Here is a 16,689-nt window from a genome sequence, read left to right on the forward strand (position 1 = left end):
ATTATAATACTTTATATTTGCTTATATGTTTACATGTAATCAACTTATTCTATTGTTAGTGATAGTAGTGTAATTTATGTGCTGCAGATCTGGCAAAAAAACAGATTTAAAATATTAAAAATAATAAAAACACAAACACAAGCACATTTGCATTGTTTTACTAAACAAAATATGGATTTAATTATATGTAAAATACAAAGTTTGAGAGCTGTTTGCTTGGAAACACTCAAGATTGCTAACTACGTCTGTCAACAATCACACACACACTGAGTGTTCCTCTGGTATCAGTTAAGTGCAGTGTTTGCATGTTTGTCAGCTGCCGTTTAATTGATATGTCAGCCCACAGCGCTGCTCTTCATGTCGGCAGCTCTAGTGGAACTAATTGATTGCATTTGTTTGAGAGGCGAGGCAGCCACTCAGTGTGTGTGTGTGTTTGTGTGTGAGACATGTAATGTTCCCCATCTTGGATTAAAGAAGGTTCCCATCACCTCTGACCTGTTTCTCTGTCACATTGTTTTGGTTGTGAGACAAAGTACCAAATAGTGGGACACTACCACAACACAAGAACAGACATTGTGTGTTTTTAAATTTGATTTTTGATTTTTCTTCACTTTGTGTGTGTGCTTGAACTCTAGGAGGTCCAGCTGTACTGTATGTAATTCCTGGTAATCCTTTAATGTCTTCAGTGAAAAGATATGAGCGGAGCTGACAGTGTTTATCTATCTCAGCCAGAGAAAAAGAGAGGTGGAGTGATGTTTCTTCCTCGAGTTGGAACAACAAGGCCTACCATAAAACACTGGCAGGGCATCTGTCATTTCAACACCACAACCCAGCATGCACTTGGCGAACGGTGACATGCATAAGGAGGCCAAGCTCAACATTAGTCCAAGAGAGTTTTTACAGCGATTAGTCTAATGCATTGCAAGCTTTGGGTGGACATGTACTGCAGACATTATATATGGGCTTTTGTTTGACAGGGTGTTGTGCTGTCAGATCATCCAAACGATTGTTGGCGAGTTGAAGCAAACACAGACAATTATTATCCGATCACATGGGCTAATTGAGACCACTGCAGTACTGGCAGCATAGCTCTTTATAACCAATTATCACTTATAAATTACACATCAAGTTGCAAGTCCCAGAGGACCCTGATGTGTGTAGAGTAGAAAATTATTTCATGCTGCTGATTTAGTGGCTCTAGTTTGAATGATTTGTAGATATGTGATTCTGAGAGACATAACAGAAAAACACAGCTGCATATGAAAACGTAGACATTCTTAGTCTTAGACCCTGTTCAGACTTTGTACAATAATTTTTCTCAATCTGAACTGCGCAAAATACAGTTAAAGCTAGATCCACATCCGGGAGGTGGGTTGAGTCTGAACGCAAATGCGGCTAGCGAATCTGGCTAGTGACATCATACTACCAGGTTCACAGGGACAGTGTCCGGGTTGCAGACAAAAGACTTGTGTAAACATCCATCAGACTACGAAAGCTTTGCTCAGAGTTTATTTTTAACATGGCTACAAAGGAATCACAGAGTAAACCAGAAGAACAATTGAAACCAAAGCATCCACAGATAAACCAAAGAAACTCCACAACGCATCTTAGTGGTGAATTCTAATTACCGAATAATTTGCACGATATTTAACAAAAATTTAAACAAAGGCTGCCAAATGGCTTGGGGCTGGCTACAAAAGTGAGTCTATCCTAAGTTCCCTACCTGTGACAACTGTAAAGGGTTGTTTCATTCAAAATTTTGCATAGGTAAGGGCTTGACAGACAGGTGCTAACTTGGCCATGTGATTTAACAAGGACTTTAGCTAGACTCAGAGCTGCTCATCAGAAATAATATGGGTGACTTCATGGATGGCTCATCCATATTAATAATAATGAATCTTCAGGAACTTAAGGAAAACAGTTGATGATGTCAGCATTTCAAAAAACACGTGGTACAAAAACTGTAGTTTGTAGGGAGTATTTGACAGCATTTTGTGTCTAAGACTAAGTACCTCTAGTCAGATATGCGGCTTTGTCAAACACATTCTACAACACATTGTTATCAAGAACAACTTGTAACACAGCAGATAGAAGGTCAGACCTCTGGTGGACAGCAGGGAGTGTGTCTTCACTCTTCAGGGTGTGTCAGCAGATTAGATAAATAGTTTTTCAGGGCTTGAACCTCCCTTGGTGAGGATCTACTGCTGTAATTTGGAATGTTCCTGCTAGAACAACCACTGACGTTTTTTTGTTCTCAGCAGACGCACACCAAAATTTTCTTACACATAAGTCCAACAACAGCGAAGAGCCATAAAGACTTCAGAAAAGAAAGGAGACATAGGATACTCCTGCTAAGACACACACACATCTCCCATAACTCCTATGTGTAAGTGGACTGCTTGGTAATCTACATGACAGATGGTCAAAGGCGCATTGTTGGGACTTGAACCCTCAACCTTTGCTTCTCAAAGGGACCAGTGTCTTTCAGCCTTCAGGTTAGCTCCTCTCTGCTTTTAATCCATCTATCTGTCACTCTTCCACCACTCTAATTTTCCTCTCCATTCCTGAAACTTCCCGTCTTTCCTTTTCCTTTTCATTCTACCAGCCCCTCTCCCTCTATTTATCTCTCTCCCCCACCATGACCCCCTTTTATCTGCATTCGTCTGGTATGTCCATCTTCTCTAGCACTCCTTTCTTCCTCTCTTCATTCACTCTTTCTCTTTCAAGGATCCATCAGTTGCTTTCTCTGCACATTCACAGATCTCTCATTCATTACCTCCCTCCTTTTCCCCTCTTTGAAATTCATTGATGTTTCCTCTCTTTCATGCACATTCCCCTCTTTACTTCATCTTTCAGCCAGTTGATTCCTGCCAGCATTAAAAGGCACACCGAAGAGCTGGTTCAGGCACAGGAGCCTGTGTGTACTGACCCTTTAGGGAATCTGTTGCACACAACTTTGTTGGACTATGTTTCTGCATTAAGTTTTAATCACAGTCAGACTGACTGTGTGAATGAGTGTGAAGATGATGAAACACAGACACAGGTACACTGTTGTTGTACAGTCTGACCACTGTCGGACAAAGGACCTCTGGTAGCGTTCCTCTCTGCACTGAGGTTGCAGCAGACTGTGGCTAAATGAGACTACTCAAGGTCCCTGCTGTCTCATATGGGTGAGAGGCGTTGTTCCGGATGTTTGACAGCTTGGCCAACATCCTCCTCTCACCTCGGAGTCCAGTAAGTCCAGGGGTCATCCCAGGACAGAGCTAGCCCTTTTGACCAGATTGTCCAGGGTTCTCTTGTCCCTGTCTGTCATCCTGCCACTCCAGCAGACCACTGCATAGAAAGTTCTGATGGTCTAATAAAAAGTTCTTTAAAGTGACCTTTGCTCTTCTTGTATAGGACACCTGTGTTGTCTGACCAGTCCAGTTTATTGTTGATGTGATCACTCAGGTCACCCTCACCCTCGCTGAATAGATTACAACATGACTGTTGTCCTTTGTGTTGCAGGGTCACAAATTAGACCACTATCACGTTCAGGACCACATCAACACAACAGAATCAAGTCTGATTCAAAAGTGATGGCTGGATTTGTGTGTCCATTCAGACCTGAAAAGTCTGATGTGAATCACATCATCAGAACAAAGATCACATTCAGATCAGTTCATTCTGCCAAAATGAAGCAAATCCTCATTTTTGACACAAAGCACCTTTCTAATCCTAGCTGAGTTGTTTTAATGTCTAAATCAATCTAGAGAGCAACATGACGTTTTCAATAAAAAGCAAAAAACAGTGTGGCAGGGGACATCCTAACACCCAGGGCACCTCACCCCAACCTCCATCTGTGCTTTGTGATCTACCCCTGCTCCCCATCGCTCACACATTTATAGTCAAGTGTCTCTCCTTCTGTTGCTAATCCCTCCATCTGTGCATATGTGATGTTGCCAGGTTGCCATCTCTTGTGTTGTCACAAGAGAGGTGCCACATGACACACAAGTGACACCTTAAGGAGCCCAGATGTCTGCATTAGAGGCAACTGCTCCCCTCTCTAGGCACACAGTTCAGACACACATTTAAGCATCTCAGATCATACACAGAAGCAATATGTCATATTACTCACACAACACACACCGCCAGATCTCGCTCGTAACCTACAGAGACACATATGTCTATGCTTTAACATATCTGCACCCAGCTTCCTCTCACACACTCCTTCTTCATCCTTCACATGTCAGGAACATGTAGTGGGTTTCCTCTGTCAGCGGGTCTGTAAATGCCAGACAGGAAACCTTTCATGGTGTCACTGAGGCTCCAAAATAAATATGGCAGACTTCATGAATGGAAAAAGCACTTCTGTGCACCTTTCATTTCACCATTTTTACTGTATGTGCTATACAGAAAAGCACAAAATAAAATAATGTGAAATATATATGTAACCATACAGATATATCATTAAACTACCAAACAAAGGCTACATTTTGAACTATTGCATTACTGTATGTTACAATATGCTGTGGTGCAGTTCAAACAGGACACATGGAAATAGATTTAAGACTTCCTCAGAGTTGAATTCTGAGTCAGAACTAAAGTCAGAACTCAAATACAGTTTGAGAAAAAAATAGACAGCAGCTAAAACTGATGGCCTATAGGAACATTTGTGAAATAGTGAAATGTTTGAATACTCAGTGTGTCGGTATTTATGTCCATGAACTCTCGCGGACACTGTGGATGCAGAAACTCAGCCACCTAATAATGCATGTGGTACCCTTTTAAGCCCTGAATATGGCCAATGAAAGTCATAAATGTTGTATGTAAAGTACATAGAGAAAAATACAAATTTTAGCTTAAAAAGAGCACTATATGGTGATGAATGGTGGGAGAATACACTCCTCACCTACAAGTTCATTGTAAAAGTGTGGTATGAGTTTTTCCTGCTATAGTGTGATCCATGTTAATCATGTAATGTACAATTTGACAATATTACAGCTGAACTGAATAAAGGGTTAGAACTTTTACCCAGATTTTTAGTCAGCGTCTTCTACTTTGTCTTATAAAAACACCATTATTTCTGTAATGAACATTTTAAATGTTGGTCACTGAGCTTACAGGCTGAAGATTTCATACATAGCCTAAAATAAATTGCAGACACGTGTCAAGCATCACTAAAACAATGAACACCGTTTTAAAACATTTTCCTGCTTTCCAATGCTCCATGGACCTCAGGCTTAGGCTTAGTGGAAAAAGTCTGACATGGCTTTTTTTTTTTTTTTTCCTGGATTTTAGATCAGGTCAAAGGCCAGGGGAGCGCTTCAGCTGAACTTAAGGAAAGCAAGAAAAAGACATGGCATTGAATGAACAATTACATGAAGCAGGGTGGAGGAATTGATGGAGATGGATGGAGAATGGGTAAAGAAAAGAGCTGAGAGATGAAAGGATGAGAGACGCCCTACATTCCATCAGCTACAGAGTCTCCGTCTGAGTCTCGCTGACAGATTACTCAACTCCGCCTTAGAACAACTATAGCGTCCATCTGTGTGTGTGCATCTGGGTGACGCCAACAGGGAAAACAAACTCATTAATTCACAGGCTGTACGCAAAAACAAACAGAGCCCTTCACTCTGAGAACTAATGCGATCCGATCAAAATAGGACACTGATGTGTTTGTGTTTTTAAGTGCCCCTCGCCTTAAGCGAGACAAAGTGAATATTGTATGAGCCTGTGTGTGTGAATTCAAATGAATAAAACAAGCAGGCAAGCTGACGAGAGAAGGAAGACAAATGAAAGACATACAGGGACAGAGGGATGCTTGGCGGAGGGCTGGGAGAGCAGCCAGAAACACACACACACATCACAAATCTATAGAAGCCTCAATGTCACCTCATGACACACATGAGCACACACATTCTTCCCCCTCTGGCTGAGAGCCTATATTGCAAATTAGGTTTAAAAAAAAAAACTTGAATATTCATTATATATATTGTTATTTTTACTTCAAATTAGTCTTAAATTTCAGATGAAATAGACATGTTGCCATCACTTACATGCTAAGTGCATGTTTCCTTTCATCCAACTTACTTATTTTGTGGCAAAAGCAGGCAAAAACTCCACTGGAAGTGAAACATCTGGAGCAAGTTGGTCACTGCCTGCATACAGATTTGATAAATCCTTGCTATCTGAACCTTTTCCAGGTGAGGAGCCGCTGACATTTTCCCCTCTCCCCAGCAGCACCTCCAAGGCTGAGATATGCAGCCTGCTGCAAAGCGTCAAAAAACTGCAGTTCCTCCTGCAACCACTGGGCTCTTAATTCAAAAGTGAGTCAATCCCCATTGACTTTCATGTTGTGGCAGCAGAAATAAACATGTTTTCAGCCTGGTACAAAAAATGATTTTGTTCTCTTTGCTTCTCTTTTACATTATAGTTGTGTATATAACTCATTTTCATTCTATTCAGACTTACATTTTTGCATAAATAAGGGTGCAGCTACTTTGAGTAACAGGTTGGTTCTGACTTCTATCATTCTTTGCTTGTAAGCTAATTCTGCTAACATGACAATGGTTGGAGCCTCTGTCAAGTATGGCACTTCAGAAACCTACGGGTAATGTTCATTCATGTAGTTACATACCGTCCATGCCTCTGCCGCTCCCACACAGCGGAGGACAAGAAACTGTAGCACTGCCCATCATCCCACTGTCCAAAGGCTCTATGTGGAACAGCAGCACTTTATCAGCCTGAGACAGACATGATGCTGTCATGATGCAGACATCAGATGGCTGACTGCCAGCAGAAACCCAGTCTATCCATCTTGGACCTTAGAGGGTATCAGGGGATCGTCTGGCCTTGTCGACCATCTCCATCAGGCCTGTGTGTCTTTTATACAACCAAGCAAACATTGTCTCAGCCACAAAGGGTAGCTGGAAGAGTCCCCACTTCAGAATCCCCTTCACAGTAGGTGGCACCATTCTTTGGAAAACCACATGACATAAACCGCTGAACACTCAGACAACAATAAAACAGAAAAAGCTGCTGTGAAAGCATACCTGACTATTTACACACACAAAAAATCTGACACAAGACACAAAAATAATCTACAACTTCACAGCAGATTAAAGGAACACAAAGTGCTTTAATAGTTCTTCTAAGGTAAAAAAAATGGCCTTCTTCCTGCTCAAACGTCTACCCACTAATTGATTGAAATGAGATAATGACAGCTTTTCCTGTTGCTGAATTACCTCTATGTCCTCCTGGGAGTACGAAACAGCCTCAGGGCTCACTGAGTTACACTGAGAGAAGAAGCTGGTGAAGGAAGAGACACTCAAACAGAGAAGAAAGATGGTGGAAAAAAGGACAAAAGGAAAAGATGAGACACACTGAAGACAAATGCACTGTGGAAAAACAGAAGAGAAAATGAGGAGACTTGAGTCGAGGGGGGAATTATGTAAAAGAGGGTAAACTGTGAGGTCATATTTGAGGTCATCAGGACAGGAAGCAGGGAACTGCTTGGTCACTAATGAGAATCTCACAGGCAGAGTTCTTCCCACACTTCTCCTCACATGGTTTAATTTTTTTTAATGGCAACTAATGAAGAGCAGTGGTTTTATGTGGTGCTGTTTATTGCTCTGCCAAACGGAAAATACGAGAAACTAACAAAAGCAGCCACAATGTTAAGCACCACCTCTTTCTCACGTTTGCTCTGAGCCTGGTTTTGTTTCCTCACTCTGCCTCAGCTCCTCAAATATGATGCAAAAGTACATTAAATATTATCAACTAGAGGCCAAAAATATTACCCAGAAAACAGTGTTCACAGTTCAAGGCAGCAGAAATCTGCTTAAGAAACGGTTCATCCTCTGAGGGACATGACATCACACCAAGACGATTTCATGCTGATTTGTTTGTTGGATGTTTTACAGATTTTTTTACGCACAGTGAAAATTTCCAAATAAAATATATTTACTTTTTCATAAATCACAGCCAACATCTCCATCCATTAGACATGCTGATGACATACTGAGTTTGAAATTCAACAAAAAAACTGGCGTGTATGTGAAATCTGCTTGTCTGAGTAAAGACACATCACCAGACAAAAATATACAGAAGCTTGCTCGGGTGCTTGCTTAACATATATTAGATATTTTTGTCTTTAATTAAGGGCAGGGAGGGACACAAGGATGAAACACAGCAATGCACCACAGGCAGGAACAAACTTGGGACGATTACAGTAAGAACTCTAGTCTACAGGGTGCCTGCTCTGTCGTGTGAGTTACCATAAAAGCCACATTTTAATCCAAACCATGACCTTTCCCTAAGCAAGCTGTTGCTGAACATGGAAAAACTAGTGACATCAGTGACACAACATGAAGGACTTAAACAGCAACAGTCTGACAGAGGATATGAACGCCAGCTTCCTGGGTCTGCAGACCAAACTTTACTATCTTGGCCGTACTACCAAATTACTTATTTTTGGATTAACTGTCTATTTTTGTTTCAATGTTTATGCATATGGATATGTGTTTGTTTAAAAGCACAGCTTCTAGCAAATCTGTCTCTTTATCTCTTCCATTTATTCTCTGTCAGTTTGTATTAGTCTCTCTCTTCCCTCTGAGCCGACAGGAAGAACCTGTAAGCTCAGACGGTGACTTTTCTCCTGAAAACTGAACAGGAGGAAATCCTGTGTGATATCTAGTGCTGATGATGATTGCAGAACCCCCTCAGGCCTGAGTGGAACGAAACAATGAGAGAGGTTTGGCAACACACACACACACACACACACAGACTTTACACAAACACTTTACTGCCTCATTATCATTAAACTTGAGTGAGTCATATAGTCAACAGGATTCAGATTAGAACAGTAAAAAAAGGAAACAGTGTGAAACTGGCCAAAAAGATACTGTATATGGCAGTGTTTCAGGTCTGCTAACATAATGACTTTATTAAACAAAATGGGGGAATTACTACGCAAATAATATCACAGCTATTTTTCAATATTCACAGTAATTTTCTGAGAGTTCAAAACTGAAAAAAATGGTTCTGTTAACCCTAAAATCCACCTGAGCAGGACTGCAGCATTTACAACAAAAACTAACAACAATTTATCGGCTTTATGATAATTATGTAAGATCCTTCCTATCCTTCGGCGCGGCTGTGGTTCCTAAGACGATCGCACCCCTGTGCGTGTGTGTGACCGCAGAGAGATGAACCTCTGCCATCTACCCCGGGCTGCGCGCCCCGCCTGCACCCTGAAGCCGCTTCAATCTGGAAACCACCAAATTAATCTGTGTGTGTGTGTGCCTCCTAAAACACAGCACTCCGAAACAGTAGCCAAAGCAGTGACCAAGATTTAAAACTTCCAGCGCAGACCACAACAAAGAAAACATGGCCAAGTATGGTTTTAATTTTCTGAACACTTTAAACTGGAAATAAAAAAAAAACTCAAAATAAAATACAAAAACTGTAAAAGTACAAATAATAGATCCCCAATCAACACAAGACAGATTCATTACCTTTGTAAGACAGCCTCAGCCGCGGCACGCTCAGCTTGGCCGCAGAGACGGCAGCGACAAGAAGCGCAGCTATAATCATGTTGGAGAAAGGTGTAAATCCCTTCATTCTGCCGAGGAGATGGGCTCTGCTTTACACTGACGCTGAGCTTCGGAATGCCAACACAATGTAGCACGATATTCCTGAAGGTTTCCGTGTGATTCCCCCCTTTTTGTTTCAGGATGCCAGAACATGCATCCTCAGGGTAATTTCCCCGAGTGCGTAAAAGGATCTTGGACTGCTTCTGTGCCCGCGCTCTGCCCGGGCTGCGCAGCTGATTCAATGACTCTGCTCTAAAAGCTTCAGCAGTTCACTTCCAGCAGCTGCTCAGAGAGCGAGAGAGAGAGAGAGATACCACGCCTTTACAATGGAGAGAGAGCGCGGTAGCTCCAACTGACCTGCCCCTCATTTAAGAGCTCCGTCCAAAGCAGGCGCACCTGCAGGAGCGGCCTCCCAGAAGATTTATAGCAAGATATCACTCATCATTTTTATTTAAAATCTGAACAGCTATCATGCTGGCAAGACTTAGACTGAATTACAAGGGTTCAAGGCAACATATAACAAACATATAACTTCTGTGCTCAGAAGGAAACACTGTTTCTCAGTGTGGCTAAATGCTCACGTCAGGCAGTGAGTTCAAATTTGCCTGAGCCTTTTTTAAAAAGTCGATAATTGTAGGTCCATGAGGTTTTCTGCCCTTATATATACACATGTATGGTTTATGTTATGCTACTTCTCTTATCTTGACTATTGATATGTGCATTGTTCACTTTTTGTTAATCCTTTTGCAGGTAAGTCTAAATCCGTGGCTGCTGATAGTGGAAAAGTAACATAGTTAATGTGCATTGTTACATTTTAACATAAGCATAGCTTTGGATCTGTCCTTTTTCCTTGTCTCTGCCTGTAGCTGTTTTCTTTCTCCGTATCCTTCTTTCCCTTTATCCCCTGCCCTTTTCGCTCTGTCTGTTGTTTATTGGCCCGCGCTGCAATCTGTGATCTGTCTTTGTTCCATAGTTTTTTCAAAACCTCCAAATTTTTCCTTCTATTTTCTTGTTTTGATTTGGTTCACCTTGTAATATTCCTAAATCATCATCTCCTCTTGTGACAGTTGTAGTTGATCTTCAATCCAAATAAAGTAAATAAATAAATCAAACAAACATATGCTGATGCTGCTTTATCTCATTGTATTTTTATATTTTACATGAACTAGCCCTTTAAAGTAGTAGAGTAGATTAATACATTCTCCACATTTCTGTCCCCTGTTAAACTTTCTAAAACAACCTTCTGTAATCTCTCTGTGGCATGCTCAGTCATTTAATTATGCTGTGGGGAAACCTTCCATCTCAATTGTCATGCCTATTTACTATTAAGCCTACAAGTGAACACTGGGGTCACAGCAGAATAAAAACAGAACCATTCAAGGTGTCAGCATTACTGCAGCCCCGGGTCTTTTTGGGAATACATTAGTAACAGGGAACAGATTCCCATGCAGGCAGACAGAAGACGATGGTGTGAAAGTAGAGGTGTGTGGGTGGGACTGCTTGTGTGCATGAAGTGATGTGTCTCATATGGTAACCACGGCGAGGACTTGTTTCTGGCCTCTGTATTCTTCTGTTCATTCATGTATTGAGATCTCCACATCCAGTCTGTAGCATTACAAAAGGAGCACAACAGCATGGTGAGGTGCACAGTTAGAAACCCTGCATTATGTCTGATGTGACCTTTGGCTTGTATGCAGCACTTAAAATAAATAAGAAATAAACAATAAGATATCAAATGTCTCGTTTATGGATGCCAAGTGCATATCTCAGTAAAAATCCATGTGCATGTTCTCATCAGGCAAAACCTCAAATATGCATTCAGAAATGTGTGTGTTCTCAACAATCAGACATAACTCATATAATGGCTAGATTTAAAAAAAATATCCTAATAACCCTACTATGGTCAGCAAAGAAACGAGATATTCTGAGACATAACCAAGGGTCAGACATTATCTAAACAGCTTTATATCAATAAGTTGCATTATTACTGAAGACAAATGAGACCGCAGTGCTCAGACTCCACCACATTCCTGTGGGGTTGTTCTTCATGGGACTGTAAACACAAATTTTTACTGGAAAAAATACATTTTGGTGGATCTTTGATCTATTTTCCATTTCACATTCTTTGGTTTGCTGTTTCCAGAAACACACACACGGTTGTCACAGTTGATGACTGGCAGTACGACACAGACTGTGATCAAGTTGTAAGTTGTGTTATGTGTGTTTCTTTTTTAATTCATCACCTGTTTGCCATCAGTTTCCAGTCTGTCTTCAGGCGAATGCAACAAAGTGAGGCAGGACAGCTACAACGATGGGAGATCTGAGAGATCACAAGACCCCATGACAACCAGTCACAGCAGGTTTCAAGTATGCACTTGCGTGCAAACAACAGACATTTGGTCCAGTCTGTCTGCACTCAAATGCTACCAGCAAGTAATGTAGCTCTCAGCGTAAGTTCAATCAGGAAGACTCTGGTTCCCATCATTCCCTTCATCCCCATCCGCTTCCTAATCTTTTCTCCTCCTCACTCCTCCGCTCCCCCTCTCTTCCGCTCTCTGAGTCAGGTGCTTAATAGTTAGCACCTCCCTCTCCAATCAGCTGTCTCCTTCTGTCCCTCTCCCGACCAATCACAGCTTAGCACGGTATTTAAATGTCTCCATCTCCTCTCCAGCTGCCTTCTGATCGAACTCGGCAATGTATGTACACTTTTTCGCCTCATTTCTTGTCGTCGTTCTATTCCGCATGGCTGATTCCGAGCTCGAGCCAGTTCCCGAGGATTCAATCCTCATGCCTGACGATCAGTCAGACAACGACCAGCCTGTCCTGCGCCGTAGCACCCGCCGATCTAAGCTGTTGGCGGCCGGCATCACTCCTGCTCCGGACCTCAACCTTTCCCAACTTCAGGATCTGTCAACGCTGGTCTCCTCACCTCCCCTTATTCACTCGCCCTCTCCGTGCCCAGAATCCAATCCTGGCTCCCCCCCACCCGCTCCAGTTGCAGCACCTCGCGGCCGAAAAAGAGGGAGAAAGGCTGCTCCTCCTCTGCTCCCAAGGCAAAACGTCGGGCAGCTTCTCCCACTCCTGCTGCTGCCGCCGCTGCCGCTCCTCCTGCCACAGTTGCCACTGCTCCTATCACTCATCCCGACCCGCTCATCAGCACGCTTCAAAATCTGTCGGCGTCTCTACATTCATTCGATCTCCGCCTGCAAGCAATAGAGAAAGCCCACACATCACCTGCTGCTGCCGCCTCCGCCGCCGCAGCCATGCTGCCCCCTCCGCATCCCACCTACCAGCCGGCAGTCGTCATTCCTCAATCTCTTCCTTCATCATCTGCTCATTCTCTGGCCTCTGCTCAGCCGGCTCCTCTCATAGGTAGGCCTTTTATTTCTCAGTCAGCTAACATCTCCCCTCGGCTGAGGGCCAAGATCCTGCAAGGCAGGGACATTAATCTAATCAGTCTCATTCTGCCTTCTCCTCAATGTGACAAAGCAGTTGCATCAGGCGAAAATCTCACCGCAATTTTAAAATCTGCCGATCCCAGGCTTAACAGTGACCTGACCATCGGGCAGTTTTTAGTTGCATTTGGTATCCTCCGCGACGTTATCTGTTCAGTGTTTCCTGCAAGGCGCCAAGAACTGGATAATTACCTCGTCTTAATCGGGGATCTGCACCTCAAATACGGAAAAAACATTTTCTATCAGTACCACAAGGCATTTTCAAGCAAAGCAGCATTATACATCTCCCACCATAATACTCGTCTGGATTGGTCTGTCCTCGACACAGAACTCCTCGTAATGATTGCCGGGGGATCTCAGATGATATTGTGCAACTCTTGCGGCGCTCCCGGCCATACAGCTCTCCTCTGCCCCTCCGTGCCTTTTCAGGCTGCCGTCACCCGCAGCAATCCTCCCTTCGTTCATCCCGCTATGGACAAACAAGGCCGCCAGGTTCACTTCTTCAACAAAATGCCTATTTGCAATAACTTTAACGAAAATGTATGTACTCACCCCACTTGTCACATTCTTCACATCTGTAGCGCATGCAAGGATGCGCACCCCAGATCTGTGTGTCCTCGTCGCCCACCCGCTCGGACGCACCCTCCGGTGCAAAATCGAAGAGCTTCAAAGACTTTCTAATCAATCACCCCTCTACTCCAATAAATTTAGCACACTTAGCAGCAGACCTGTCTTCTCATCCTGATTCCGTATTTGTTGATCACCTCCTCACTGGTCTCTCTCAAGGTTTTCACGTTGGTGTTTTAGCGCCTCTCTCAACCTCTTATGTATCAAAGAACCTTCAGTCAGCACTGAACGAGCAATCCATAGTTACCGAGCTTTTAGAGAAAGAAATAAAGAAGGGCTACATCTTAGGGCCTTTTAAATCCCCACCGTTTTCACCCTTTCGCACCAGTCCCATCGGCATCGCCACTCGCAAATACTCTGGCAAGAAAAGATTAATTTTCGATCTGTCTGCTCCTCGCTCAGGTCCGTATTCCAGCGTGAATAGCATGATTCCACCCGAACCGTTTTCCCTTCATTACAGCTCTGTAGATAACGCAATTAAACTCATTAAATTAATGGGCAAAGGAGCTTGGCTTTCCAAAGCCGATATCACGGATGCTTTCAAAATCGTTCCCATTCACCCTTCCCAGTGGAATCTTTTCGGCATGAAATGGGATAATAAATTCTATTTCGCTGTGCGCCTCACTTTCGGATGTAGAAGCAGCCCTTGCATATTCAATCTCGTGTCCGAAGCCCTGTGCTGGATCCTGCTAAATAAAATCAGGGTTCCTTCGGTATTACATTTGCTGGACGATTTCCTCCTAATAGATCCCCCTCACGACAGTTCGGGTTCGTCCCTAAAAAAATTAAAATCCTGTTTCAGTCATCTCGGTGTTCCGCTATCAGAGGAAAAAACACTGGGTCCCAACACCCGCCTAGAATTCCTCGGTATCACGCTCGACTCAGTTGACATGAAAGCCTCTCTCCCAATAGAAAAATTAAATCGCATCAGAGAGATCTCAAAATCCTTTTGTGAAAGGCAGGTTATTTCCAAACAGCAGCTCCTGTCCCTCCTAGGTCATTTAAACTACGCCATGCGCGTCATCCCTCAAGGCCGCTCGTTCATATCTCGCCTCCTGGATACTGCCTCCGCGGCGCCGAATCTCCATGATCTCGTCACTCTGGACCAAGGCTGCCGTTCCGATTTGCGTTTCTGGTCCGACCTGCTTCAGCACTGGAACAGCGTCTCCTTTTTCTACGACGACGTAGTTCACTCTTCCGATTCTCTTAGGTTTTTCACAGATGCAGCCCCTTCTGTAGGTTTTGGGGGGTTTTTTCAAGGCCAGTGGTTCGCTTCCAGCTGGCCTCCCCAGTTTTCTCAATTCTCCGGCTCCTCCACGCTTCACGAAATATATCCCATAGCTGCAGCCTGCCACATCTGGGGTCACCTATGGAAACGTAAATGCATCTCAGTGCTTTGCGATAATCAAGCAGTCACCGAAATCATTAATAAAGGACGCTCCTCATCAAAAGACGTCTTTCATGAGGAGCATCACTTGGTCCTCCGTCATGCACAATTTCATCATTACGGCTAGACACGTCCCCGGCCATTCCAACACTCTCGCTGATTCTCTGTCTCGTTTCAACTTTCAGACTTTCCGGTTCATCTGCCCCGAAGCCAATCCCGTTCCAGTCTCAATTCCTCCATTCCATCTTCTAGCCCTCTCCTAAATCCCAATCCCCTCAGCTCCTATTTACTTTCAGCCAGCGCCTATATGAGAAAAGGCCTGGCCTCGTCCACTCTCAAATCCTATGACTTTGCTTGGAAGGTTTTTGCTTTCTTCTGCTTATCCATTAACATTCCCCTCGAACCTGTATTTACTAACACTGTTTGTGCTTTCGTTTGTTATTGTTTTGAAGTGCGCCACTTTAAACTTCCATATATTAAAACTCTGCTAGCCGGCATTCAATTTAATCTGCGTTGTTCCGATCCTTCTTTCCCCGGGTTTCTCTCCAACCCTTCCATTAAATTGCTACTCAAAGGTATTTCAAAAGTCTCACCCTCTACCGTAGATAACAGGCAGCCTATCACTCTCCCGCTCCTTCATAAATTAATTCTAACCCTCAGATCAGGCGTATTTTCCCCTTATATCGATTCTCTCCTAGAAGCCATTTTCCTCCTAGCCTTCTACGGGTTCCTCAGAATAGGCGAATTTACCACAGCCTCCCTCACTTTCGACCCATCTAAAGACATATCTTTCTCAGACCTAGTTTTTTATCCTAGTCATTTCAAGCTTTCCCTGAAACACTCTAAGAGCAGTGGTGCCTGCTCCATAATCATAGCCCGCAATAATTCATCTTTCTGCCCCTTTAAATCCATGGCTAATTATCTACGCGCTCGCCCTCAGTCCGAACCTCTAGCGCCTCTCTTTCTTATCCCCGGAAACTGCCCTCTGTCTAGGAATTGGTTTTACGCTCATTTCAAACAAATTCTCATCAAATCTCATCTATCCCCAAATCAATACTCGGGTCACTCCTTTAGAATAGGCGCTGCCACTTCCGCTGCAGCTCAAGGCATGTCCCCTTCATCTCTGCAAACTCTCGGCCGATGGTCCTCTGCCGCCTTCACCTCCTATATTCGCCCGAACACAGACCACGTTCTCGCATCTCAGAGATCTCTCCGCCCCTGGTGAGTTATTCCATTACTGGTGTAATTATATATTCTCGTCTGCTATCCGCATGCCTTCTCCTCCCTCTTCTCGGCATTCTCTAGGCCTCATATGGACACACCCTCAGCCAGTGGGCTCATTTCTCTCATAGCCAGTGGGCTCAGTTCATGCAAGCCGCTAGCCATGCTATCCCAGCATCTAATTTATCTCAGCTGTTTCCTTCATCCAGGCATTATCGCCAGCGAGCTTTATTCTCTGAAGGTATCTTGTCTTATCGTTATTTGCAAAAATAAATAAATATATATATATATTATGAGCTCGTCCAGTTACCTCCCCTCATGTTCTATTTTCTTTTCTCTCCGGCCTTTTCCGGCCTTCTTCGACTTCATTGTCATGATCTTGTTAGTTTTCATCATCTACTGGTGGTGGTGTATCGCACTAATC

At 43.4% G+C, this 16,689-nt stretch overlaps 1 protein-coding gene and 1 pseudogene across 2 annotated transcripts in view; one reads left to right on the forward strand and one right to left on the reverse strand.

Moving 5' to 3' along the window:
• sema3bl (sema domain, immunoglobulin domain (Ig), short basic domain, secreted, (semaphorin) 3bl) overlaps positions 1-16,689 on the reverse strand; it is an 86,437-nt gene that overhangs the window by 41,642 nt on the left and 28,106 nt on the right. Inside the window, exon 1 of one of the 2 annotated variants that reach the window (XM_028409061.1) lies at positions 9,498-9,811. The exons of the other annotated variant lie outside the window; for it this stretch is intronic. Within the exon in view, the coding sequence (XP_028264862.1) occupies positions 9,498-9,603 (106 nt within the window). The 5' untranslated portion in view covers positions 9,604-9,811. Of the gene's footprint in view, positions 1-9,497; positions 9,812-16,689 lie in introns of those variants that run through there. 2 annotated transcript variants of the gene reach the window in all.
• On the forward strand, positions 12,318-15,307 carry LOC114438272 (uncharacterized; annotated as a pseudogene).

The sequence above is a fragment of the Parambassis ranga genome, chromosome 7 (genome assembly GCF_900634625.1).
Source record: "Parambassis ranga chromosome 7, fParRan2.1, whole genome shotgun sequence".
In the NCBI taxonomy this organism is placed as follows: Eukaryota; Metazoa; Chordata; class Actinopteri; family Ambassidae; genus Parambassis; species Parambassis ranga.